General features: G+C 58.8%; 2 protein-coding genes across 4 annotated transcripts; one reads left to right on the top strand and one right to left on the bottom strand.

Annotated features, from left to right (window-relative positions):
- Positions 1 to 5,175: 5,175 nt before the first annotated feature.
- On the bottom strand, positions 5,176 to 7,016 carry FAM43A (family with sequence similarity 43 member A). The gene has a single exon (XM_032225477.1). The coding sequence runs from the start codon at positions 6,990 to 6,992 to the stop codon at positions 5,601 to 5,603; it is 1,392 nt and encodes a 463-aa protein (XP_032081368.1). The 5' UTR covers positions 6,993 to 7,016; the 3' UTR covers positions 5,176 to 5,600.
- Positions 7,017 to 9,658: 2,642 nt separating this feature from the next.
- LSG1 (large 60S subunit nuclear export GTPase 1) lies at positions 9,659 to 23,323 on the top strand. Of its 3 annotated transcripts, none has more exons than XM_032225323.1 (14): positions 9,659 to 9,769; positions 9,874 to 9,994; positions 10,074 to 10,176; positions 11,678 to 11,764; positions 12,528 to 12,614; positions 12,973 to 13,033; positions 18,691 to 18,867; positions 19,221 to 19,595; positions 20,226 to 20,327; positions 20,712 to 20,855; positions 21,149 to 21,272; positions 21,857 to 21,936; positions 22,469 to 22,648; positions 22,785 to 23,323. In XM_032225323.1, exons 1-14 carry the CDS (start codon positions 9,698 to 9,700, stop codon positions 22,962 to 22,964), a joined length of 1,893 nt encoding a protein of 630 aa, XP_032081214.1. In that variant the 5' UTR covers positions 9,659 to 9,697; the 3' UTR covers positions 22,965 to 23,323. The 3 variants fall into 3 exon arrangements, with proteins under 3 accessions (XP_032081214.1, XP_032081213.1, XP_032081215.1); XM_032225322.1 differs by having other exon boundaries at positions 19,218 to 19,595; XM_032225324.1 differs by lacking the exons at positions 11,678 to 11,764; positions 12,528 to 12,614; positions 12,973 to 13,033 and having other exon boundaries at positions 9,684 to 9,769; positions 19,218 to 19,595.
- The last annotated feature ends 1,493 nt before the right edge of the window (positions 23,324 to 24,816 follow it).

The following is a 24,816-nucleotide window of genomic DNA, read 5'->3' as shown; positions in this document are numbered from 1 at the left end:
GCCTCCCCGCCTCCTGTGGGGAAGCTGCCAGCCAGGTAGGGAGGAGGAATCAAGCAGGCAGGCGGCCTTGAGTCACTGTGCAGCAGCCACAAGAGACCTTGGGCTCCCCCACCTCCCCAGGCTCCGCGGGGCCTTCTCTCTTTGCTCCCGAGAGAAGGCGAGCCATCCGGGGAGGCAACACAGGCGGAGGACAAGAAGGTCGTCAACCTGAACCTTCCCCTGTGGATCTGGCTGCCTGTACCTGACACCTCCCGGCTGATGCTCCCAGGCCCACCCAGCGATGGAAGCAGCCCTTTTGCCTCCCCACTTCCACTTTCTTACACAGGGTGAAACGCCTGTGAACCGCTGGGAGCAAAAACCGTAAGAATGTAGAAAAGCTCCAGTCCAGGAAGCAGATCAAGGATAAAAATGGAGCCCTCCGGTTCCCTTCCCCCCCATCCCCCCCCCCACACACTTCGGTAGCCCCACAGTTGGTCTGCAGCTGCCCGACATCCATTGTTTAAGTCAGGAAAGGGAAAGAATCTGCTGGCGGGAGGGGGGAGGGCAAGGCTGCCTGCAGCTGCTTCCTTCCAGAGACCGTCCAGAGACCGTCCACAACACTGGAGAGGGAAGGGAGCCTCTCCCTCCCTCCCTCCCTCCCTCCCTCCCTCCCTCCCTCCCTCCCTCCCTCCCTCCCTCCCTCCCTCCCTCTGGCTCCCAGCAGGGCCCAGGGCGGCTGGCTGCTCTCCTTTCCGGTCCTCAGCAGAAGGAAGGCGGGGGATCCCCGAGTCCGTCCAGCCAGCGAGCGTCCCATGAGCGGCCTGGGTGCTTTAATGAGCCCCCAAGAGAGAGGCTGCTTACAGAAGCCAGCTCTTCCTACTTACTGTTGCCAGCTGCAAGCACTTTTCTGCTCTGACTCCAGCTGGAGGACCATCCCTTCTTCCTTTTGTCTCCTCTGGGGGCTTCATAGCCCCCAGAGCAACCTCATGTCCAGCCCTGGGAACTTTAAGACTTCTGGACTTCCCAAGGCTGGACACCCTGCTCCGGACACTCCATCCTCACCCGTATCTAGCCTTCCTTTGCTGGTGTCTCTGCTAAGCACCCTGCAGGGAGCAACCCAAAGTCCCCGTGGGGGGGTCTGAATGGGGACTCCGCGGCCAGAAGAGCCTCTGGCAGGACCTCCCAAAGATGGACTCCCCCACCAGCCTTCCCAGGACAGTGGAAGAGCCTTGCCTGGTGGTCCTGGGAGGGGCAGAAGGGCACCAGCCCTTCCCTTCCCATCGAACTAGGAGGCAGCTGACGTTACCCCAAAAGGCCCAAAGGAGCCCCTTGGATCCGCCTGGGGATTTCCCAGGATTGGCCTTTCAGCCTGTGTTGCAGGGCATCATCGGCTGTGCCAGGCAAGAGGGGCGGCCTTTAACCAGCGCCTGCTTCCTGCTCTGCCAAGCGCAGCTTGTCCTTCCACCGGCCGGGGTTGGTTTGTTTGTTTATTGGATTTATATGCCGCCCTTCTCCCAAAGGACTCAGGGCGGAGTACAACATTAAAAAAAAAAACACATATTACACACAAAAAAAACAGAGTATCCAAAAAACAAACCCAATTAAGATTAACCATAACATTTAAAAGCTGGGGAAGCTGCTGTGGGAGGCCATCTTTGGTATGTGGTGCCAGTGGCTCTTCTGCCCACCCCACCGTGTCCTCAGGCCGATCAGAGCCCCCCCCCCCCGGGGACTCTGGGTCGCTCCCTGCAGGGTGCTCCAACCGTCTGTGGCCAGGGGGGCTTTCCCAGTGCCAGGAGGGGGCGAGGCTGCTTTTCCTTAGAGGGGCTTCTTCATGCCAGGTGGCTCCTCTAAGAGCCAATCCAGGCTGGGCCGGCTGCTCCGCTCATGGCAGCCACCTCCTCCGCCAGAGCAGGCTGGCCTGAGGAACCTTTGTTCTGTGTGTGTGCTAGAATCCCACTTACAGGCCCAGCTGTTTTCTCACAGATGCTCTGCTGGGCAGAGTCTTCCAAGCAGGGCTTGGATCTGCCAGCTTCCCCTGCGCTGCTCAGATGACAGCAGCTGCCCAGCCTCTCCCAACTGGAGTGGAGCAAGGCCTGGGCCCAGAGCTGCTCACCGCTCGCTCACAGAGCTTGCTGTGGCGTCCCCCGTGCAGCCTTTTCACTCGGGGCTTCTGCCGGCCTCACGCTGGCCTGGGGCTTTGCGGGTCCTGCAAGGCATACCCCTGCCTGCCCGGGTTGAAGGGGAGAGCGGCGGCTCCCTAGCCGGGGCTTGCGGCAGCGGCCGAGGGTTCCTCCTTCCAGGAGATGCGGCCCGCCTGCACAGGGGGCGTCCGGCGGCTCTTCCCTGGGAGGCGGGACTGGCTCCTCCGCCTGGAGCGGCTCCTGAAGCTGCGCGGATGGAACGCGACTCCCCTGAAAATAGAAGCCGCCCTTCTAAATAAAAACCCGGACGGGCACAAACGGCCGAGCTTCCCCGCCATTCTCCAGGCCGCCCTTGGAACGAGCCGAGTTCGGGTGTGTGCACGCGTGGGTGCGAGTCTGCGGGCGGAGAAGCTTCCCGAGCTCGCCTGGCTGTCAGGACGGATGCGGCCGCCGCTTCTCTCTCGGTCAGGGCGGGATCCGTGGGCGATGCGCGCCGTGAGTCACCGCTCCGCCCGACGCTCCTGAAAGACCCTCTGGCTGCTCCCGGGAGACCCGCTTTCGCCCCGCCTTCTCTGCTTTGTGGATGCCTCATTATCCGTTTATTAAAAATATTTCTATACTGTTACTTCGCTTAAAAATCCTGAAGACACCAAAAAAATAGATTGAAAGTTGAATTATAACTATCCATTCAACCCCAGAGGGAAATGTTAGTAGAATTAATGACAAATGAAAGGCAACATGAAAAGTTATTTTTTCCCACAGGTGCCAGAGAACCATCAGGCACGAAGGGCTCTCTGCTGCTCCGTCCAGGGGCTCCCCCTGCAGGAATCCCCCCACCTCCTTTCCCTCTGGCTGGCAGGCCTGGGACCCTTGGGGGTCTCCACCCTTTGGCTTCATAAGGCCCCTTTTCCTGCTCTCCCGCTTTGCACCTTGGGTATTGCCCAAGTATAATGTACTCCATTCTCAGCCCCCTCCCACAATGCCCTCTTTCTTTCTTTGGCAGCACACCCCCAGGTTGGGCAAGGGCGATGCCCAGAAGGTGGGCTGTACCATTTCCCCTGGCAAATGTTCCTTTGCCACCCGAGAGTCGTTCACACTGCATTCTGCCAACCTTGGTTCCACGGCTCTAGTATCTTTGGATTTTGCCCCAAGGTATTGTGTGAACCCAAAAGAATCGGTTAATCCAGTGCCCCGTGGAGCCTGTTGTCCGGAGGCAGAACTGCCATAGTTCCTGCAGAGCAAGGGGTCCATGGGTGGCCATGGCTAGAGTGAGTGGGAGCTGTGGGGCTTCATTAAAAAAATAAAATCCTTTAAAAACTCCCAAGGGCTTTTCCAAATCCTGAGCAAAGGATTTGACTGGCATCTCAGGGCCAAGCTGCGCTGCCCACAACATTCCTATGGGAACAAATGGTGGCTGCCTCTCTTGGGACCATGGTTTGGTTCACGAAACTCAGGTTAAAAACCTCTTGGCTACATAGACAACTCACTAGGCTCGGCTGCTACTTTTAACCCTTTTTCATTGGCTTGGCATGTTAGGGGATTGCAGGTGCTACATTTCTACGTTATCAAAAAGTATATTCTGGAACTCGGCTCCTTTGGAGAGCTTAGAGTCAAGGTCCCCACAGTGGGCTAATGAATTAAACCAGCTGTGCTGCATGGAACCTCCCCCTCCCCCCTCAGCTCAAGGGACGGAAAGCTGCTGTGGCTGATGGAGGGGCAGAATAGACCTGGAGAGGCCGGGAGAGCCTCCTGCCACCCCTTCAGGGCCCAGCCAGGGAGCAAAGCCGGCTGTGGCGAGAGTGCAGAGGGGAAGGAAAGACCCCCAAAGCCTGCTGGTCAGCCACCCTTCAATGGGGACGTTTCCTTCTTCCTAGCAACTCAACCCCCCCCTCCAAGGCTGAGAGACCCCTTTCTGGGCAGAGGTGCATGAGGGCCCTAGTAGGACTAGGGAGGCTAAGGATGCTGGTACTGCTTCCCCACCTAAAGGCCCAGAGAATCTCCTGGATCTGTTGAGAGATCTGTCCGGATGGAGAAAGCAAGGCCCCATGAGCCACAGCCACACTGGCTCACCTGGACAGAGAGGGCCGAAGGTGGTCTCTGCCCATCGGAGGACACTGCTGGCACCCACCTGTGGGACTTCCTGCTGCAACCCCCCCACCTCCAACAGCCTGCAGTCCCTCCCACGTGGACTGAAACCAAGCCAGACACACGAGCCTGAATTAATTATAGCTGAAATGACACCCGCAGAATTCAGCTCTCAACCTCCATGCTGCCCCGCCCAGCACACGCTGGCAGCAGCCTACCCGTCTGGCTGTGGGCCTTGGGGGCAAAGTCCAAGAAGGCCCAGTCTGGCCATCGGCCACGCTCCTCGGAGCAGCCTCTCCACCCCCACCCACCCACCCCGGAAGGGCCCCTTTTGGCCAGGGGCTCCCAGGGCTCCAAGTGATTTGGGCTCTGGGCAGATGGAAGCTTGACTGAGAAGCGACCAAGAAGCCACCATCGCTCAAACCAGGTCTTGGAATAATATTGGCCCAATAAGGTCCCTGGCCTTGCAGGTGAGATGGAGCAGGATTGGGAGATGCTGGGGAGGCTGTGAGGTGCCAAGGCAGGAGGGGAGGTGCCAGCAAGCCCAGCTATGTCAAGGCTGAGGAACAACCCCCCCCTCCACACACCTTGCACCAGCAGGGAGATGCCAGGGCTGGGTGCAGACTGCCCATCAAATGAAGGCACACAGGGTGGTGGTGGGGGGCTGGTGGGGTGCCCAGAAAAGGTTGCAGGATTCAGTCCTGCTGGAAGTAATTGATGGACTTCTTATTCTTTAGCTTAAAAAACCAAAAGCTCCAGGAATCAGGCTGCAAACGGGACAGTTGTTCAAATTCTTGCACCGAAAAAGCTCCTCCCACCCCCAGAAGAGCCGCCTAAGGCAGGACTCCAACAGGCAGCTCCTTCCCAGCCCAGACCCACCACCGCCACCACCATCCGAAGCCCAGCTGGGCTGTGGGAGGGGCTCAAGGACAGGACCCTCCCTACTCGGGAAGTACGGCGGCGGCGGCGGCGGCGCTTTTCTGTTGCTTTTATTGTGTGCAAGACAAACCGAGACAGCCAAAATCCAGGTCCCCCCCCCGCACCGAAGGGGGCAGCGACTCCTCAGGTTCCAGTGAAGATCCACACGGTCCAGTTTCTTTTTGCACAGCAAAAAATCCGGGGGGCGGAGAGGGAAGATGAGCCCCTGGGGAAGAGCCCCTCTGCCCGCAGAGCCACGAAGGAGCCCCGCCCTTTCAGACGCCAAATTCCACGGCTGGAAACAAGCGCGCCCCTCCCCCACCCGGAGGACCGACCAACGTTTGGCCGCAACTGCAGGGAGGGGCGGCAGGCAAGCCGGCCTCCGGCGCCCATCCCGGATCGTTCTCCGCCGGGCCGCCCCCTTTCCTGGCGCCGTCTGGGGCCCCGCGGAGCTGCGGGAGGAAGCGGGGCTGGTCAGCCGCAGTCGGGCTCCGGGCTGTGACAGGACCGCAAGGGCGGCGGGGGTGAGGCGCCCCCTGTTCCCCCTCCGCCGCCGCCGCCGCCGCCGCCCTCGTGTCCGTTGCTCTCGATGGAGGACTCGCTGCCGGTGCTCTCCCCGGAGAGCAGGCGGGTGACGCGCAGGTCGGCGCGGAGAAGCGCCACGTCGTTGCCGATGGCCAGCTCGCCCAGGCCGCAGATCAGCTGCCCCAGGCTGGACCCCGCGGGCGCCGCGCCCTCCCCGTCCTCGTCCTCCTCTTCCAGCGGGGCCAGCAGCTCGTCTTCCTCGTCCTGGGCGCCGTCGCACTCCTCGTCCTGGGCGCCGTTGGCGCAGGCCGGCCCGGCGGCGCGCTCCTCCAGTTCCTCGCCCAGCGAGTCCTCGGTGATGGAGCCCAGTTTGGGCGCGCTACGGCTTCGCTCGACGGGCGGCTTGTAGCAGCCGCCCGGGCCGTGCAGGAGCAGCTTGCGGAGCGGCACCAGCGGGATGGCGCCGTCGGCCCCGGGGCCCACCTGCTGCAGCTGCTGGTGCCGCGCGTCGGCGCGCTTCTTGAGGCGGCGGAACTCGGCCAGCGCCGCCGCCGACGTCTGGTACAGCAGCAGCGCCATGGCGCGGGCCTTCTCCGCCTTCGAGACCAGCACGGCGTGGCAGCGGAGCAGCACCGCCTTGTGCTTCACCTCGTGCCGGTAGATCCAGGCGAAGAGGCGCGGCAGGCGAGGGTCCGCCACGCAGTAGGTGACGCGGTGCAGCAGGTAGAGGTGGCCCGGGCGGGAGGCGGCCTCGGCCGGCACCGCGGGCGCCAGGCGGATGCCCTGCGGCCCGATGGTCAGCTTCATCTTGGTGCCGTGGCGGCCGGCCTCGCTCTTGGCCCAGATCTTGGCCACGGCCACGTCGGTGCAGCCCTCGCCCTTGGCCTGCAGCGTGGTGGCGTTGCCCAGGTAGAGCGCCGTGTAGGTGGGCGCCTCGCTGCTCACGCGGAACTTCTTGCGCTTGGAGCGGAACAGGCTGCCCATCCTGGAGAGGGCGCTCTCGGCCGGGCAGGCGCGGGCCAGCGAGCCCAGGGCGGCGGAACAGGGCAGGCTCCCGGCGCCCGCCTGGCAGTAGTCCTTGGCCTTTCCCGACGGCGGCGGCGGCGGAGATGCGCCGCGCGGGGCCGCTTGCTGCAGCTGCTGCCGCTCCCGCCGCCGGCCCTGCTGCGGCTGTTGCTGGCCCTCCTCGTCCGTGGCCAGCAGCTCGAATTTGTGCCTCTTCCAGGGCAGCATCGCGGCGCCCCCGCCGCCTCCCGGCGGTGCAGCCAGCCCGGGGCGCTGCGGCTGCTGCTCCCGGTCCTCAGCTGGACGCGGCCGCCGTCGCCCAGGCCGCCCGCGCATCCCGAGGGACCGCCGGCCCGGGCCCCGCCGCCTGCCGCCGCCGCGCGCGCGCCCGCCGCCACTCCGTCGCCATCACCACCGCCGCCGCCGCCGCTGCGCGCGTTACATGCCGGCCTAGCCCCGCTCCGCCGCCGCGCCTCTGCTGGCGCTGCTTGGCCGCGCCGCTACATATAGGCCGGGCGTGGGAGGTCGCTGCGCCGGGAGGCGGCGCCCGCGATGCCGGTAGCGAGGCGAAGGGGAGGGCCGAAGCAGCCGCCGCAGGAGGGGCCGAGGATGTGGCCGTTGGGTCGGGGGCCTCAGCTGGGGCTCCCCGCTCTGCTCACTCCCGCTGCCCCCGCCGGCAGTCTGGAGTCCCTGCGGCCAGCGGGCGGAAGGAGCCTGGCCGCCTGCCCCAGGACGAAGCGGAGCGACTTCTCGCCTCGGGAGAGGCCTCTGAGGAGCCCCGCCGGCCGCCCCGCGCGCCTGGGGGTATGTGTGTGCTGCGACCGGGCGCCCAAATGCGGAGCCGCACTCAGGTCGCCTGCTCTCCGCGCCGACGGCCTATCCGCTCCTGCCGGTCCCAGCCCTTCCACCGGTGGGACCACCGCAAGGCGTTCCCCTTGGACAAGCGTCGCCGCCTGGGCCGTTTCCTGACCCGCAGCGGGGGCTTTAAAGCGCGCCCGGCCTCATCCAAACCCGTCTTGCACCAGGAGGGCTGCTGTGCTGATGCCGGGAGGGGAAGCAGCGTCTGGTGCTTTTTCGCTGCCAGATAAACCTATTTCTGGACAGGCCTTTTTTTTGTTCCTGTTTTGCTTCTCTAGTTGATGTCATGCAGGATTTTACACTTCATGTTTAAAAGGAAGATTTTCAGAGGTAAATGGACCATCTCAAAAAGTGTCTGACTTTGGACTTAACCTGATAACTGAATTAACCGATGCATTGATTAATGGACAAAGTGGGTTTGCTACAGCAGTAAGTCGCGATGGATTGCAGAACTGGCAAACCAAGTTTTAATGTGAGTCTGTGACTTCCCTGAGGTGCCCCCGTTTACTCAGCTTTCTGGTCAGAGTGAAGAGACAGACACCCTGGGAGCCAAGAACAAAAAGGTTAGCCATCACTGTCCTATGCCCTTTAATACAAATGGCTGCCCAATCTGTTCTTGGAGCACCCACAACTTCTGGAGACAAGCTCTTCCACTGTCCTGACTGTCAGGAATTTTCTCCTTGGCTCTAGGTTGGTTTTCTCCTCGATTCGTTTCCTCTTGTCCTGCCTTCAGGTGCTGTGGAACACGGATTGACCCCCTCTTCTTTGTGGCACCCCGTCAAATATTGGAACACGGCTATCCTGTCACCCCAGTCCTTCACTAGAAGAGTAGACATACCCAATTCCTGCAACCACCTTTCATATGTTTCAGCCTCCAACCCTCTTAATCAGCCTCCTAATTAAGACTCGCAGTCTGCCCTACTGCACAGGGCTACTGTGGGGAAAAGAGGAAGCACATTATATATCCTGCCTTGAGCCACCAAACAGAAGTTGGGAATGAAATCTAAGAAATAAGCCAATAGATCTTTCTGCTGACTGGGTGGAGTCTGCTGTTTGTGGGGGGGGGGGCGATTTAGACAGAGGGGCAGGGGGGGAGGAGAAGCAGTGCCACACAAACACAACCTCTTGCATCCTGTGCTAGAACAGAAGGTGGGTGTGGGCTTAGTCACAGGCCAGTGAAAGATTCTTCAGCTGGCAGGATCTGTGATGGGAAGGAGGGGGGGGGGGCAGGATCTCAGGCAAGTCCCAGTAAGTGGGGAAAGGCTGCTAGTGCTCTTCCCTCTGTTGGTGCTGGTGCTGCCCCAACCCAGCCTCCCGACTCTTCCTAGCAAGGGATGAGACCAAAATGTGCTGCCTGCCACTGCTGGGCAGCTTAACTTGGAGGCTTTGCCCTTCTTTGTTCAGAAGTACCTGGTCACTTACGGTAGCCTAAAGCTCTGTCCGACCAAAGTTGTCGTTCTCAGCTTAAAAGCCACCCCTCGACCTGCTCCGTGGAATGAAAGTGGCCTGAGACCGGCCAATTCTCCTTCCCTCTGCTGGACCCTTTGCACTCCCTGGCATCAACACCACCACCACCCCCAGGTGCTCACTCTGACTTCGGACGTTTTGGTGCTCAGCCGGTGTTTGCGGGAGCCACAAACTCCCCAGGCTCCCCTCGCCCTGCAAGCGCTTACGGCAACCACAAGCAGCTCTCCCCCGTCCCGTCCCCCCCCCCAGTGCACGGCCGGCAGGACCTTTGGACCAAACCGAGGCCGGACAGAGGCGTCCCCTCCTCGCCTCCGCCTGAGTTTGGAGGCCAGCCGCGGCCACGGCGGCCCTTTGGTCCCCTGCAGACGGTCAGGGTGAACCCTCGGGCGTTTCCGGCAAAAGAGGCCGAGCTGTGCCTTCGTGACGCCGGCGGGGATGCGTGTTTGCCGCGTTCTTTCCCCTAAAGGCTGAAGGGTCGGCCTCGATTAGCCGCCTTCCAGCGCTTCCCCACGCTTCATGCTTAAGTTTCTAGTCCTCCTTGTCCTCCGAAGCTTCCCCGAGGCAAAGGGAAGGAGCCGCGGCCCTCCAGCGCCCCCGTGGGGCCGGAACTGACGGTTTCCGGAGGTCGGTTTCCGCCCGGACCCTTCGCGGTAGCGCACCCGGCCGCGCCGCTGATTGGCTGCCCGCGCCACGTGCCCGGAAGCGCCGGGCGCGCGATGGGCAAGAAGCAGGCGCCGGCGCTGGGGCGCTCCCTCCGCCGCGGGGTCCGGGCGGCCGGGGCGGGATGGGTGAGCCGCGCCGCTTCCCCTTCCCGTGGGGGTGGGGGGGGGTGGGGTACCGGGGCGGGCCGGGAGCTCCCGAGGCCCCCGTGACGGCGCGTCTCCTCCCGCAGCGCCACACGAGCGAGCTGAGCGAGCAGGGCCGCGGCCCCCCGCCGCAGTCGGTGACGGAGCAGAGCCCGCTGGAGGCCTTCCTGGCGGCGGCGGAGCTGGCGGGCGCCGCCTTCGCCGCAGGTGAGGAGGGCCGGGCCGGGGGGCGGGTGGGGGGCGGCGGGGGCGCCTCTGCCCGCCTGACACCGCTTTCCGCCCGCAGAGAAGCTGAACGTGCGCCTGGCCCCCGGCTGCGGGGCTGCAGAGGAAGCCGGCCGGCCGCGGGAGGAGGAGGAGGAGGAGCGGGTGCTGCGCATCCCCAGAAGGTGCGTCCCCCGAAGGACCCGGCAGCTCCGGAGAAGCGGAGGGAGGGAGGGAGGGTGGGTGGGTGGGTGTTGCGGGGGAGGGGATCTCCTAGCAAAGGCCGGGCAGGCCGAGGGCGAAGCGCTGCTGGGTCCTTTCCCCTTTTTCTTTCCTGGGGATGCTGGAGTTGGCATCTCCTTCCCTCCCTCCCTCCCTCCCTCTTCTGAAGCATCGGCTCCTCTTTCCGGCTTTGTGATTGCAGATTTGATCCTGAGGTTATAATAAACCCCTATGGTGGTAACACCTTTATTGCTCAGCTAAATGTGAGCTAAAGCTACAGGCAACTTTGAGGATGTAAATAAACTCTGTTGAAAGGTGTTTGTTTGTTTTGTCCCTATCAAGGCTTTGTGAGCTTTGCTTAACGGTGAAGAATATGTTGAGTATAAAACTAGGTTTCGTATTTCTACTACAATAACTGTGAGACTGAGATCCTGTGAACGGCTCATGTCTCAGCCAGCCTTGAAATCTTGCCTGCTCTACGCCTTGTTTCATTATTCCTAAATAGGAATGATAGGCAAGACTTGGGCATCTTTTCCTTGCCTCTTCTGTGTTTTTAAAACATAATTTTCTCTAGAGAACTACTTTTGAAAACCTGACAGTTTGTGATATTTTGTGTTCTTCAGCTGACCTATGTAACATGTCGATATGGATTGTTGCTTTTATGTAGCATTAATGATAGGGAACCCTTTGGATGAGGTCTTTGCCCCTGGGGAAAACAAGGATCGAACATGTTCTTGTGCTTTCCCTGCCTTTTTTCTAGGCCACCGAGGAAGGACTTTATGCAGGACAAGAGGTCAGGCTAGAAGACCTCCAGGCTCCTTCCAATTCTAAGATTCTAAAATTCTGCATCCCTTGTAGGCGGCTGATAGCCAGCTCTCTTCAGGATTCATTTCCATCACTTGTTTTGCTTTCCTGCTCTTTCAGGTGTTCTACGAAATCTGTCCTCCCATGAATTTTAGATTGATACAAAATGTTTTGAGTTCTGTTCCTCTTTCCTTCCGTGTTCCTTTTAACTATTCATTCTCGGGTATAGAAGCTGTTTGCGAAAAGTTCCCATCTTCCCTGAGGGGCATGAAGAACTGCCTGAAAGGCTCACCGATCAGAAAGTCACTTCCCAGCCTGTCCAGCTAGCTCTCTTCAGCCTTCCTCTAGGATCCCCAATCTCTGCGCCAAGACCCACTACTGGGCTGTGGCCTATTCTCAGCCAGGCCGCATGAGTGGCAGCCGGTATGCTCATGCGCACAGCTCAACTTACACGAGCAGCAAGTGCCAGCATTTGCAACCCCACTCACACAAATGAAGCTGTAAGCGTGCACACAAAACCATAGCAAGTGTCTTTTGGTTTCCATTACCAAAACTGTCTCTTCCAAGATCATTTTCTATTGCTCTGAAGCAAGCATTTCTTTGTGGTGCATTCAGCAGGCTAACAAACCTCTTTTTTCATTTTGTGCTTGGTTCTTCCAGGCCGCCCTGGGATGAACAAACAAGCCCTACAGCATTGGACCAGGCCGAAAGAGACAGCTTCCTGAGGTGGAGGAGGCAGCTTGCTTGGTGAGTCTTCTGGCGTTGGCCCAGGGAGTCATCAAAGAGCAGTTTATAAGTGTAGAAATGAGAGACTTCCAGACATGAGTTCAAAGCACATGAGCACGTTTAAGAGGCTGGAGTGAGCAAAAGAGGCCCTCCTCCCCACAGAGACACTGAGGGGGCATGTTGGGAGCATCTTTCAGATGCTTTTTCAACCGATGTCAAGAAGTGCTCAATATACTGAATATCCAAGACAGGAGGAGCTCATTGAACAAGATTATCCAGAATGAAGCAATTTTAAAAAATTGCTCTTGTGCTGCTTCCTGTTTTGCCATGGCCCAGCCTTAAAATGAAATCAACTGAAAATAAAAGTATAGCATTAAATAAAATTCAAATAACAGCAAAGCTTTTATTAAATGGCAGAAACAGCCCTGAGGACAAAGTTAGCCAACAAGTGGGGAAGATTGCTTCTGCAAAGGAAAAGGACAGCACCACCACCCCGCCATGTCTGGAGCGAGGGGGCTGCAAGTTCCACCTCCAGGGGAAACTGGCAGAAGCCAGGGTCAGGAAGAAAATTTTTGGTTTTAGAGTCAGCCATCTCATGCAGCAAAAGGGGCAGTGATGAGGGACTTCACAAAATTGTTCTTTCAGATCTGTTTTATTCTGCAGGGTTTATGCCCCTCAAGTTCATGGTATCGCTCATTAAATAAAAATGTGATTGTAAACAGAAAAGCATCTCTTGAGTGTGCTTCCTTAAAATCCCCAAGACTCTTCCCCTGTGTTCTTACAGGCTGGAGGAAGAGGAGAACCTCCTGCTGACCCCATTTGAGCGAAATTTGGATTTCTGGCGTCAGCTCTGGAGAGTCCTGGAGAGAAGGTAGCTCTGCTTTGACTGCGACAGTCCAGTCTGCCTCCCGGGGCCAGGCAGGGTCTCCTTGGCAGCTCAGGCTGCCTATCAGAGCAGGTGGGATGGTGAAAAGGAGTCTCCTTGTGGACAGGATGCTCTTGGCAGAGGCTGAGGCCGTTGGTCCTGGCGAGAGGAGCTCCTGCCATGAAGGAACAGCCTCAGGAACATACGGGGGGGGGGGGGACACTACACACTTGCCTGCCTGTGGGGTGTGTGTGTCTGGCTGCTGCCTCAGGCTCCATGCTGGGCTCCTGTGGGTCAGGACTGCCATGAGCTCAGGGCATGCTTTAAGCTGGGGGAATAGCGCCTCTTGCCTTCACTCTTGCAGTGATGTCGTGGTTCAGATCGTGGATGCCAGGAACCCTCTCCTGTTCAGGTGCCGAGATCTGGTAGGTAAAAGGAACTGAGGCAATAGCTCCACTTTCTGCTAAAAGTCACCCATGTTCCAGGACAGGCGAACTATATTGCCTCCTGGCCAAAATTAGGGTGGGAATAGAATACCCGTATTTGTCGGAGTATAAGATGCACCCTTTTTCCTCAAAAAAGAGGCTGAAAATCTGGGTGCGTCTTATGCATCGAATACAGCATTTTTGCTTCCCAAACCCCTCCCCCTTCACCAAAATGGCTATGCATACCCTTATGAAAGCTTTCAGAGAGCTCCTGGGGGCTGGGAAGGGCAGAAATGATCCCCCCCACAGCCCCCAGGAGCACTCTGCAAGGCCCCCCAAGGCTATTCATGCCTTTTAATTGGAAAAAAAAACAGCCCTGTTTTCACAAAAAATGGGCCGTTTTTCAGAGGTTTGCAGACTGCAAAAACTTCTTTTCCCCTTTGGAAAGCTCTTTAATTGATGAGAATCACGTTGTTCAAGTGCTATGCCATCAGAAACAAAGTCTTAAGGTTTGTCAGTGATTTCCTTCTCCAGCACATGGATAAATACACCTGGAAACATCTTGCTACATATCTAGTCACTCACTCTCTCTACCTATCTGCTGTATTTCTCTCTATATATATTTCTCTCTCTCTCTATGCCTCTACCTATCTACCTACACACTCTCTATCCCTCTACCTACCTACCTACTCACTTTCTCTCCCTACCTATCTACTGTATTTCTCTCTCTTATTTCTCTCTCTCTATCCCCCTACCTACAGTTGCAAGAAAAAGTATGTGAACCCCTTGGTTCACATCAGACAGTGCTTCTTGAAACCAGTAAACCCAAAACAAGTGTGACCCGTTGCTCTCCTGGGGTCTGGATCCAGGGACAGGTGGAGTTCCCTCTTGCAGGGACGGAACCTTCCAGGGTTCCAGGAACATCCTGTTTTCACTGGGCCACATCCAGACCATGACAAATCCCTTCCTGAGTCAGAAGTTTTGGAAAATTGCAAGCAAGCCCTGCAGATTGGCACATTCAGGCAGGAAAACTGAACATGATGATGGGGTGTTACAGTGAACTAACCTAAAGCCACAGACCTGCCCTCGGGATTGCCATTCCACTGCTCAGATCTGTATAGGAGCCAACCTCTGTTTTGGGGGACCAGCAGGACAGATTGGTGCATGAGTTATCGTAAATGGATGGCTTTTACCAAGAACCCCGATAAATCACCAGGGGGCTTGAGAAGTCTTGACTCCTGCGATCGGCAGAAAAGTATTTTGTCGCAACCGAGGACATAAACTGGTAAATGTGGAAACAGAATGGCCGAATGAGCAGCAGCAGCTCGTGCAAAAAGAGTAGAAAGTGGAGCCTGTAGGTTTTCAACCTCTTAACAGAATAACAGAGTTGGAAGGGGGGCCTTGGAGGTCTTCTAGTCCAACCCCCTGCTCAGGCAGCAAACCCTGTTTCATTGGTGGGGAAGTTCATCTCTGGCATCTCCAAAGCTCTTGTTCCTCTGACCTCTCTCTCTCTCTCTCTCTCTCTGTCTGTCACAATCTGGTGCTCTTGGGGACATCTCGGCTCTGTCATCCTCAAAAGAGCACCAGATTGTGAGAGACCCGAGAGCGATGAGGAAAGAGTGGCTCTGGGGCTTCCTGGTGTGCACACGAATGGACCGTCACGGGGTCCTGGGTTGCCTTCTGGGCCTTCTGGCTCCGGCTCCGAACACTTGCTGTGACTTGCGCTTCCTCTGTCAGGCTCGATTTCTCAACCGGCTCCGATGGGGATCTGACGATGTATTGCTTAGCAATTGCTTAGTGCTTGTGGTTAGGGAAGAGCACGAATCACAGCGTGACGGAACTCAAGGGGGCCGTTTAGCCCACTGGAACAAAGTCCTGGCTTCCTGCAGACATAAACGCCTGTTTGGCCTTTGCCCTAAGATGCCCAGTGAAAGAAAATCTAAACCATCATAACGGGTTATGTGGTTCCATTATCCAACTCCTCTCATTTTTAGGATTGTGATGGTGGTATATTAAGTTATAAACGTTCTTAACTGTCTGTTATGTACATTAGCAAATCAGAAATGAAAGGATTAATCTAGCAAAAAAAAAGAAAAGATTCCTTGAGAGAGCCATGCTGGTTTCTGGCATTTTTTCAGAGTGCTTTCAGACCATTCTGCATGAGGCTGTGCTGTGGGAAGGACCTTGGGGGCCCCGAGGAGGATCCACAGCTTAGGTGACCTCTGATAGGAAGCAACTCGGTCTTCAGGTGCGCAAAAAGCCTGCCCAGGTTTTTTGGGGACTAAAGAGAGGAAAGGCTTCCTGTGCTTGCCCCACCTGTCCCTGAGGCGGCCTGAGCTGCCCCTCCTCCAGCTGTGCCCGTCTGTCTCCCAAGACTTTTCCTCTGGCATCGGGCTCCGCTTGCCATCTGCGCTCTCGGGGAGATGCTTGCCAGACTGCCCGGTCTTCAGTCTGCCGGGTCTTCTTTCCTGGCCTTCGAAGGGAGGGGCTACTTGGCTTTTCTCCAGCTATTGGCCACAGTTCAGTTAAGAGGAGCCTCCGATCCCTCCTCTCCGTCCTTGGACAGCCCACCGTGCAGCTCCTCTGCTCCTGGAGGTTGGGAGAGGCCTTGCCCTGACCGTGTTTCTCTCAGCTTCAGCTCCCGGTGGCATTTTTCTTTTGGCGACGGGTGAATCAAAATGGGCCCTGAGCAGGCCTGCCTTTTCTCTCTTACCTGTTGGTCTTTGGGCTTCCCTATTGAGCAGAGTTGGCATTTCTTTTGGGCACAGAAACCCTTTTTTATTCTTACCATCCTTAGAATCGCCTCCGGCGAGACACACTTGATAAGTATATCAATCCTTCACCATCCTCATTCTGAGCTTGGTTTTCTTCCCTGGGGTTTCATAGCTCTGGCACACCTGCCCGTCCTCTTCCTTTGCCACCTGAACTGTACTTGTCCTCCTCCTAGTCACTGCTAGCCCAGCAACAGGTGAGGAGGACGGTGCCCATCTCCTGCTTTGTTTCCATTTATTCCTTAGGGTGGGGACTGTGTTTAAGTGGACGTAAATCCCACCCACCCACCCAAAAAGGAGAAAAGAAAATTGGCTGCCCAGGAAATGGATGCCAGCGATTTGGGTCAAGCTGAAAAGAAGAAATCAGAAGCAGAGCGTGAGGCTCCGGCCCAGACTCTGTAAGGAGCTGGACGATGATCCAACCTGGGGGGGGGGGGCGGCCACCGGGGCAGCTCCTAAGGCTTGGGAGGGTCTTGCAGTCAAGGGAGGGAATGCAGTCAATGGGAGTGTCTAGCACTGGAATTAAGGCCAAGAAAGTTTGTTGGTTGCGTGCAGTTTTGGTTTCCTTCAAGAAATCCAGTGCTGGAGAGTCCCATTCCTCCAGTGTTCCCACTATTCCAGTTTTTCCACTGAATTTCCCCTGGTGGTTAGAATGGGAGAACTGACCCCCTTCTTCAGCAAACGGTTGAGGAATTCCCCGGGAGGACCGTGCTTGGTGATATCACCCAACGGATGCCGTCACAGGACGACGATGTTTATAAATATCAGCTGGCATCATTTCATGTGACTGAGGAGAGGCGGCCCCTTCCCTGGAAAGGAGGAGGAAGTTCTTGCAGCTGCGACTTCCTGCCTGAAGGCAACTCATCCTTTCATGACGGTGACGGCAGAACCATCCGATTCTCCAGCCTTGGCCACCTTAAGGCTTGTGGACTCCCAGATTTCCTCAGCCAGTCTTCTGGGAGTTGACGCCCACAAGCCGTAAAGTAGCCAAAGTTGGAGAAGCCTGAGTTCTAGTCCAGCACCTTGCCCAGCACAGGGCTGCCCCACTGTCCGCCTAGCATCCCCACCAGGCGGCCTTTCGGAACGCCTCCCTCCAAGAGGGAACTGGGCCGCCTCCTGAAGTTTCTCTTCCGTGGCTGAACATTTCCTGAGCTCCAGCCAGAATCAGCTTCCTTGCAATGGAAGCGCCTCGATGCCTGAACAATCCTGCCCTGCCTTCCCCATAACGGCCCTCCAAGTGTCTCTCGAACGAGCCCTGCGTTTCCTATTGTCCCTCCTAGGTTTTTCCTTCAGGCCTGTTTGGTCTCCTCTGGACAAGCCCCAGATGGATAATCTAGAAACAATGGTAGAAAGAACTAGAGGTCCAGGGAGCCTTCCCTCTTTGTTGTTGTTGTTTTCTTCTTGTTTGTGTTTAGATTTTTGTCGGATGTTTCCCCCAGGAGTGTTGCCTCCGCTGGAAGTGGGTACCCAGCCTCCACGACTCTTTCTGTGTGGGCATCATCCCTTCTGGCGTCAGCTTTCTCAGTTTGGCCCCCTGGCGCCTTGGTTTTCACTTCCCTTTTGAGGTCCTTCCTGGAAGGTGCTCAGAACTGGGTCCTGGGTGCAAAATGAGCCATGCAGGTTAGAGAGGAGCAAGAGATCCTCTCGATCTTGACCCCCTTCCCTTTTGGTTGTATCGGCATCACTCCCTTGGCTCACACCTGGGTTGGGATCCTTCGAAGCACTGAGATCCTTTCCACTCAGATCCTTGTTGCCCAGAATGTTCCCAACCAGGGATTCCCCCCCCCCCAAAAAAACCTCCCAGGTGTGGCCCTTGGCGTTTGTCCCCGTGGAGGCTTAAGAGCTGCGGTCCCACAGGGGTTAGAGTGCAGTACCCCTGGCTCCTTCTGCCGACTGCCGTTTGACAGATCAAATCTCTCTGGGCTCAAGGTGGACTCAGCCTTCCGTCCTTCCGAGGTGGGTAAAATGAGGGCCCAGATAGTTGGGTGCAACATGCTGACTCTGTAAACCACTTACGGCCGTGAAGCCCTGGGAAGCAGCATATGAGCCCTAAGGGCTGTTGCTATCTTGTGGGCCTCTGCCCGTGACTGTAGCTTGCAAGACCCTCCTAAGTCTTAGGAGAGCCCCAATGCCCCCCCCTCTAGATTGGCTCATCGTCCAGCTCCTTACAGAGCCCGGGCCAAAGCCTGGCGCTCTGCTTCTGGTCAGCTTGACCCAAGTTGCTGGCCTCTATTCCCTGGGCAGCCGTGTTGGGTTGCCGTTCCTTTCTTTCCATCTGGGTTTTCTTTTGTTACCCCTACTTACACCCAGATCCCCTTTAAGGAATAAATGGAAAGAAGGTTGGAGATGAGCACCGTCCGAGCCAGGGGTCCGTCCCATCCTTCCCCTCCACCGAGAGAGCCAGAAAGCCCTCCGTCTGGCTCTCCCTGTGTGGCATCTGCACTTCCACGGCTCCTGGGCTTCCTCCGACGGCGCTTCCTGGCCACGAGAACTCAGCTAGGCCTCCTCTCAGCTGCCTTTGATTGTCTCTCCAAAACTCTAGAAGCCTCTGGGGAGGTTTTGGGATCTTGCTCTCCTGGCCAGGTGGTTCTTTATTGCGTCCCTCCTGTCCGAGGGCTCCATCAGCACCAGGAGGGCCCAGGCCTTCTGCCAGCCAGGAGCAGAGCTGGCCGGTGTTAGCTTTGTCTCGCCTCCTTCCTGCCCGAATGTTCTCGGCTGAACCCCTTCCTGGGTCACCTTCCTGGGTCTCATGTTCCCTCTTCCTCCTCCTCCTCCTCCAGAGGGATCCTTCCCGTGAGGTCCGAGGGCCAGCTGCTCCTCCACGGTACCTTTGAAGGGGAGGGGATCCCCACACGTCAGTCTCCCGTCGCTTGGCGTCTCTTGCAGGAATGCTACGCTAAGGAACTCAGCCCGGAGAAGGAGAACCTCATCCTGCTCAACAAAGCGGAGCTGCTGGGGGAGGAGCAGCGCTCGGCCTGGGCCCGGTTCTTCCAGCGGGAAGGGGTCCGCGTGGTCTTCTGGTCGGCCTTGGCAGAGGGGAGCCGGCTGGGGGCCACTCCTGAGGTGAGAGGAAACCGGGGCTTGGTTGGTGGGTGAAGAAGCCCTGCTCGGCCTCCCAAGGGCCCCCGGGGGTGTGTGGCACCCAAACCTTCAGCTGCCTCAAGCCTTGAATTCCCGGCCCTGCGAGCGCCTTGCGTGGAGCCCCTGGACTGGCAAGCTCTTCTGCCTCCCCCTTCCCTTCCCCTGGCCCCCTTCGGCTCCTCTCCGGCTGGGGAGGGCCGCGTGCTTTACACCCGCCTCACCTGGCCAAGGAGCTGCGCCGGGGGGGGGGGGATGCATGGGGTCTGTTTGGGGGGAAAGTGGGGGTCTCTTCTGCGGCTTTTGGCCACAGGCGCCCCCTTTTCTTCGCTGAGGAGCTGGAAAGCAAGGAAGCGGCAGGGCTACTTCCCGGCCCAAGGGAGGAGGAGACCACCCACCGAGGGAGCCCCCCCGGCCCCCAGCAGGAGAGCGACACGGAGGAGGAAGAGGGTGAGGTGTATGAGGACTGTGAAGAGGAGGAAGAGGAAGAGGAGGAAGCCTGGCTGACCTGCTCTGAAGATGGGGAGCACGAGAGCCCCGTTGCGCCCTTGGGGAGAAGCAGGGCTGAGCTCTCACAACCCCCACCGCCCCCCCAGGGCCCCCCCGTCAGAAACAGCAGCCGCCTGGTACAAAGAGAGGAGCTGCTGGAGATACTTAAGGCCGTTCACGCTGGGAGGAAGAAGGTCCGAGAGGGAGAGCTGACCGTTGGCCTGGTGAGTTCATGGCTGTCCTGGGGAGACTCCGGCCGTCAGGTCCTCCTCCGGTGGAGCGGGGGGGCAGGGGGGGCTTGGGAAAGGGAAGGTGGCGCCTGGCTCCTTCCTGGTCCCAGAGGGCCAAAGGTGGTGCTGGGCGAAGGCTCCGTGGGGGGGGGAGGGGTTAGGGTACGGAGCCCTTCCCCCCTCATTGCTGGGTTGCTGTGGCTGAGTGGGGGATGGGCTGCGGGGTCTTGGGGGCTCCTCTCCGTACGTCTCTTTTGCAAGCAGCTTTTCCATGGCCTGGAGTCAGGCCTCCACCTTGGCTCGTTCCTTCCGGCACTCGTCCCTTCTCCTCACAGCCAGTTGGGAAAAGGGGCTACTCTGCACCCTTCGATTCCTGGACTCTGGGGGCCCCAGAGGGGCTCCAGCAGAGCCACCTGCTTGGAGCCGAAATCCCAGGCTGTGCAGCCCCTCCTTCATGGGGCCCCTTAGCCCCCCTTGCCAGGCGCCTTGTCTGCAGGGAGCTGCCTCCTGGGAGGAAGCCCGCCTGGCCCCTTCCCAAGCCAGCTGACCCACGCAGCCAAGCTCCTTGAAGTGACCAGTATCTGCCCTGGCCCCTCCTCCCTCCCTCCCTCCCTCCCTCCCCAGGTGGGCTACCCCAACGTGGGGAAGAGCTCAACCATCAACACCATCCTTGGGAAGAAGAAGGTGTCTGTCTCCACCACGCCAGGACGCACAAAGCACTTCCAGGTACTGCCAGGAGCTCTGGGGGCTGGTGCTCGGAGCCCCCCTCCCTCCTCCCCGCTTGGTCGCCCCCTGGCAGTGAGCCCCCCCCCCTTTGAATCTCCAATCGGGAGAGGCCTGGCCCTGGGCTTCCCTTTCTGCTCCCCCTGGGCTGCCTCGTTCTTTCCTGTGGAGAGCCCGGGAGTGGGCAGAGGGGCCCTTGCCAGGTCCCCAGTGAGTGAAAAGGCAGAGGGTGCAGAAGCCCCGGGATGGGAAAGCCCATGCCCCCCATCCCCACCCACCCCCTGGCTCTGCTGCAGCGGAAGCCCGGACCTGGGCTGGCCCGCCCCGCCCTTCCCTGCAGGAGGGAGAAGCGTGTCCTGAGCCTGAGGGGGGGACGGGACTTTGCAGACGCTGTTCGTGGAGCCCTCCCTTTGCCTTTGCGACTGTCCCGGCCTGGTGATGCCCTCCTTCGTCTCCACCAAAGCCGAAATGGTTTGCAGCGGCATCTTGCCCATCGATCAACTGCGTGACCACGTCTCCCCCGTCACCCTCATATCCTTTCTTGGGGTACACCATGGCCGGGCAGGGGAGGTGCACGGAGGGTGGGCAGGAAGGGAGAAGGCTGCCCAGGTTCAGCCTGGAGAAGGGAGGCAGGCGAGGGCCTCTGGCCGGAGAGGGCCAGTCCTTCAGGCCCCACATCTGGAGACAGCTGGGGGGGGGGCGGAAGGGGAGGGGCCGGCCCACCCAGGCGGGGCTCAGCTGTTCTGGAGTGAAGAGGGGAGGGGGTTTCTCTCAAGAGGGAAAGAGGGCCCCCCCACCCAAAGGCCCTTCCTTCACTCCCCCACGTCTGCCAACGGATCCCTCGGCCAGTCTTGGAGGCCACCTATGGGATCAGCATCCTCCGGCCACGCGAGGATGAGGACCCGGACCGGCCACCCACACCGGAGGAGCTTCTCTCGGCCCTGGGCTGTGAGTAACACCCCGCAACCCCAGGAGGCCCAGAGGGGCTGCAAGGAGCTTTGTGCAGAATCTGTATGTCCCAGGTTCACAAGCTTCAGGGAGAAGAGGGCAGGAGCTGCCCCTTGGACGCTGGTCTGGAGGGTGACCTCTGGCGTTGCTGGGGGAGGGCAAGGGCAGGGGGGATGGGGGGGCATGGATAATGTTTCGGGAGCGGAGAAGTAGAACCTCATACCAGAGAAAACCACTGGGCGGAAACCTGGGCCGGGAACAGGCAGTTCTCTGGTGAGACTGAAAAAGGGGAGGAAAAGGGGGGTTGTCACTCCCCAAGGGCAGACCCTGGGAAGCTCTTAAAGGGGAAGGGCACAGCCCCCTCTTCCCCCCCCCCTCCTTCTCCTCCTCCTCCTCCTCCATAAATCTGATCCTCCGTCCATGGGTCTCCTTGGAAGGGGGAGAGGGGCATTCTAAGTGCTGGGTTGGGCTAAGCCCTGTGTGGCCCCCCCTTGTCTTCCCAGCAAAGGCCCCGGGGCCGGGCTTGCTTCCCCCCCACGATGCTCGCCCCGCAGCCTCTCGTTTTCTCCCTCCCCTCCACATAGGCATGAGGGGCTTCATGACGGATCACGGGCAGCCAGACCAGCCACGCTCAGCCCGCCTGGTGCTGAAGGACTTTGTGACGGTGCGTTTGGGGGAGCCTGAGCCGGGGTGCCGGCCTTGGGGGCAGAGCCGCTTTCAGAAGTGGAGGGAGCAGAGGAGGCATCCTTTTGTCCCAGGGGCTTCACTGGGGGGGGGGGTGTCTGCACCACCGCTGGCCTGGCAGGAGGCAAAGCCCCCCCCCAGAGCACCCCTCCCCCCTGATTCCATGAGGGATTCTTGTGAGGAGGCCGGAGCCCCCTTTCCTCCGGGGCCTCTGATCCAGACAGACAGGCGGAGGAAGGTGGGTGTATGCAGCCACAGCAAGTCTTCAGCTGCTGCTGGAGCCCACAGGCCGGGCGTGGCTGCTTTCGCCCTTCCAAGGCCAAAGCAAACTGCAGGGGGTTTAACCCAATGTGTGAACCCGGCCAGAAAGCAAGAAACACCCGGGAGGCCCTGATTAGCGGCAGACTGGCTGCCTGGGCAGGGACTGGGGGGGTCCCCCAGGGCTGCTTTGGGGGGGCCGTGGGCACGGCCTTGCTCCCCCAGAACGTTTCTTCCCCTGGCCTTCCCTGCAGGGCAAGCTGCTCTATTGCCACCCACCTCCGGGGACGGATGCCAAGCTCTTCCAGCGGGGGCTCGAGCGCCTTCGTGCCGGCAAAGGGGCAGCAGTGCAGAGTGACGGGGAGCAGCCGCCTGGCAGGGGCCCCAGGGCAAAGCAGGTGGAGAACCCAGTGGACCTGGCCTTCTTCCACCAGGTGAGGCGGGGGAAGGCCTCAGGCGGCCGGTGGCCCTGCTTGCTCCTCCCTGCCAGCAGCCCCTTCAGGGGCAACGTTGCCTGGGCCTTTGCCCGCCCTTGGACCTCGGGGCCTCAGTGCTCTGCCTGTCTTCCAGGAGAACGTCCGGGCCCTGACCAGAGGCAACCGGGCCGGACTGGGCTACCCAGCAGGGACGGCTGCCCACCCCCTTTCCGGACCTGGCTTGGCCGATGGAGCCGGGAAGCCGTGGAAGAGACACGGGAACAGGAACAAGAAGCAGAAGCTGCGCCGCCTCACCCGGCACCTGGAGGCCTGATGGGGGGAGGCCTGGGGGGGGGGCAGCAGAGGCTCCCGAGGGAAGGGGCTGCCCTGGCGCCCTTGGGCGTGGGGAGGGGGCTCACCCGGGGCCCACAGAAATAAAGGACGTTTCCGAAGGGCGTCTCCTGATCCCTTGGGCTCAGCCGTCTCCTGAGTCACCACGAATGGAGCCTGACACCCATCGGCCGGCTGAGGGGGTTGGGTGGTTCTGCCAGAGGGGGGGAGGGGTTTTTATGGGCTTTTTTATTACTATGCACTGGAATTACAAATGATGTAAGCTGCCAGGAGCCAAAGTGCAACGTAACTTTGTTAAATGAAATAAATGAAAGGCTGAGAACTTCCCGTCAGCAGAATCTACTCCCCAAGTGGTGCCTTTTCCTTTCTCAAGCCTCCTCCCTTCGCTTCGCACCCTGGCCGGGCAGGCGCCTCATGGGGACAGAGCTGGTTGTAGAAGCCACAATGACCGTAGCAGCCTCTGAAGCCTGTCCTGGCTCAGCATACTGGGTGGGTCTTGCCACAAGGCCGAGGAGGAGGAGGAGGAGGAGGCTCAAGGGAGGGGGAGGGGGAAGGGACCACCCCAAAGGCCCCTGGTTGGCCTCCAGGGAGGAGCAAAGGCTGGCCTGACCCCCAAGGCTGCCCTCAGGTCCCCCAAGGAGGGCTGGCTCTAGTCCTGCTGGGCCTGGGCCAGCTTGGAGCCTCATGGCACCCTCTTCTGCCCTGCCCAGTGTGGGTGGGGGTGAGGGGTCGCCTGATCCTTGCGGGGATTCTCAGCTCTCCCGGGGCTGCCGGGAGTCTGTCCCCCTTGTTGGCATCCCCTGCAGCTCATTCCCTCTCTCCCACACGGGGGCGCTCTTCCCCCTGGATTAGCCCCAGGGAGTTTCAGCCAGAAACAAGCCTCTTTCCCCTTATGGGGAGGGGGGGGGCAACCTTGGAAAGTCATTGAAAAAACAACCCCCGTGTAAGCTTTTATTATTTGTTCTTTTACATATGCGGACTTCTTAATATTTTGTCTTTATTATATCAATATATATATATATATAGGAATGATGTAACTGAACAGAAAAACCCATGGAAAATTAGCTGGCAATATTTGTATTCAGCAAGAAATTAACAGATGCCTCTTCCCTTCTGTGGGAAAAACAAAAACAAAAACCTTTATTTATTTATTATAAAAATTTATATGCCGCCCAATCCCGAAGGACTCCGGGCGGCTTACAAAAAAGAGAGAGAAAAAAGAGAGTTTAAAATGACAAAACCCCATGCATTCATTCTAATCAGGGCTGGACCTCAACAATGAGGTCAAGAGCCCCAGGCCTGCCGGAACAGCCAGGTTTTTACAGCTTTCCTGAAGACTTTATTTCCCCTTCAGGCAGAAGCAGCCTGGGGGGGGGGGGGTTTGGAGCTGCCTCCGACCCTCTGACATACAAGCGGCGGGGGGGGGGGAGCGGGGGGGAGGGGTGTCCCTTGCCTCGCCTCCTCCATGCAGCCTGTTTTTTGCTGTGCAACACTTGAGGTGTTGCATGCACCCAGCACCTTGATGGGATTTAGAGGTGGGCTTGACTCGGCCATCCCCAAAACCTCCATTTCCTTTTTCCAGCTCTGCTTTGGGGGATTTCCGTGGTCATGTTGCAAGGCCCCCTTTGCGCTGAGTTCCAGTCTCCCAAGAGATAATTGTCCTGCTACCCCGCAAGCGTCCCCTGGAACAATGAAGGCTTTGTGGTGCCCTCTGGGGTGTTGACGCCTTGAAGCAGTAGCAGACCATAACTTTTAACTCTCCCCCCCCTCCCCGTCCCAAAGGGGCTTTTTCAGGAGGCAACTGGCCTTTTGTTTCTTTTCTTTGAAGAAACGTT

The sequence above is a fragment of the Thamnophis elegans genome, chromosome 10 (assembly GCF_009769535.1).
Source record: "Thamnophis elegans isolate rThaEle1 chromosome 10, rThaEle1.pri, whole genome shotgun sequence".
NCBI classification, from domain to species: domain Eukaryota; kingdom Metazoa; phylum Chordata; class Lepidosauria; order Squamata; family Colubridae; genus Thamnophis; species Thamnophis elegans.
This window is presented reverse-complemented; position numbering and strand designations above follow the sequence as displayed.

What these genes read in the sequence shown, in the direction of transcription:
- FAM43A (XM_032225477.1), bottom strand. Translation starts at nt 6,992, where the DNA reads ATGCGCGGGCGGCCTGGGCGACGGCGGCCGCGTCCAGCTGAGGACCGG.
- LSG1 (XM_032225322.1), top strand. Translation starts at nt 9,698, where the DNA reads ATGGGCAAGAAGCAGGCGCCGGCGCTGGGGCGCTCCCTCCGCCGCGGG. An exon ending in TGGAGGAGGCAGCTTGCTTG is followed by an intron (nt 11,765 to 12,527) that starts GTGAGTCTTCTG and finishes GTGTTCTTACAG; the next exon opens with GCTGGAGGAAGAGGAGAACC. An exon ending in GGCTGGGGGCCACTCCTGAG is followed by an intron (nt 18,868 to 19,217) that starts GTGAGAGGAAAC and finishes TTCTTCGCTGAG; the next exon opens with GAGCTGGAAAGCAAGGAAGC.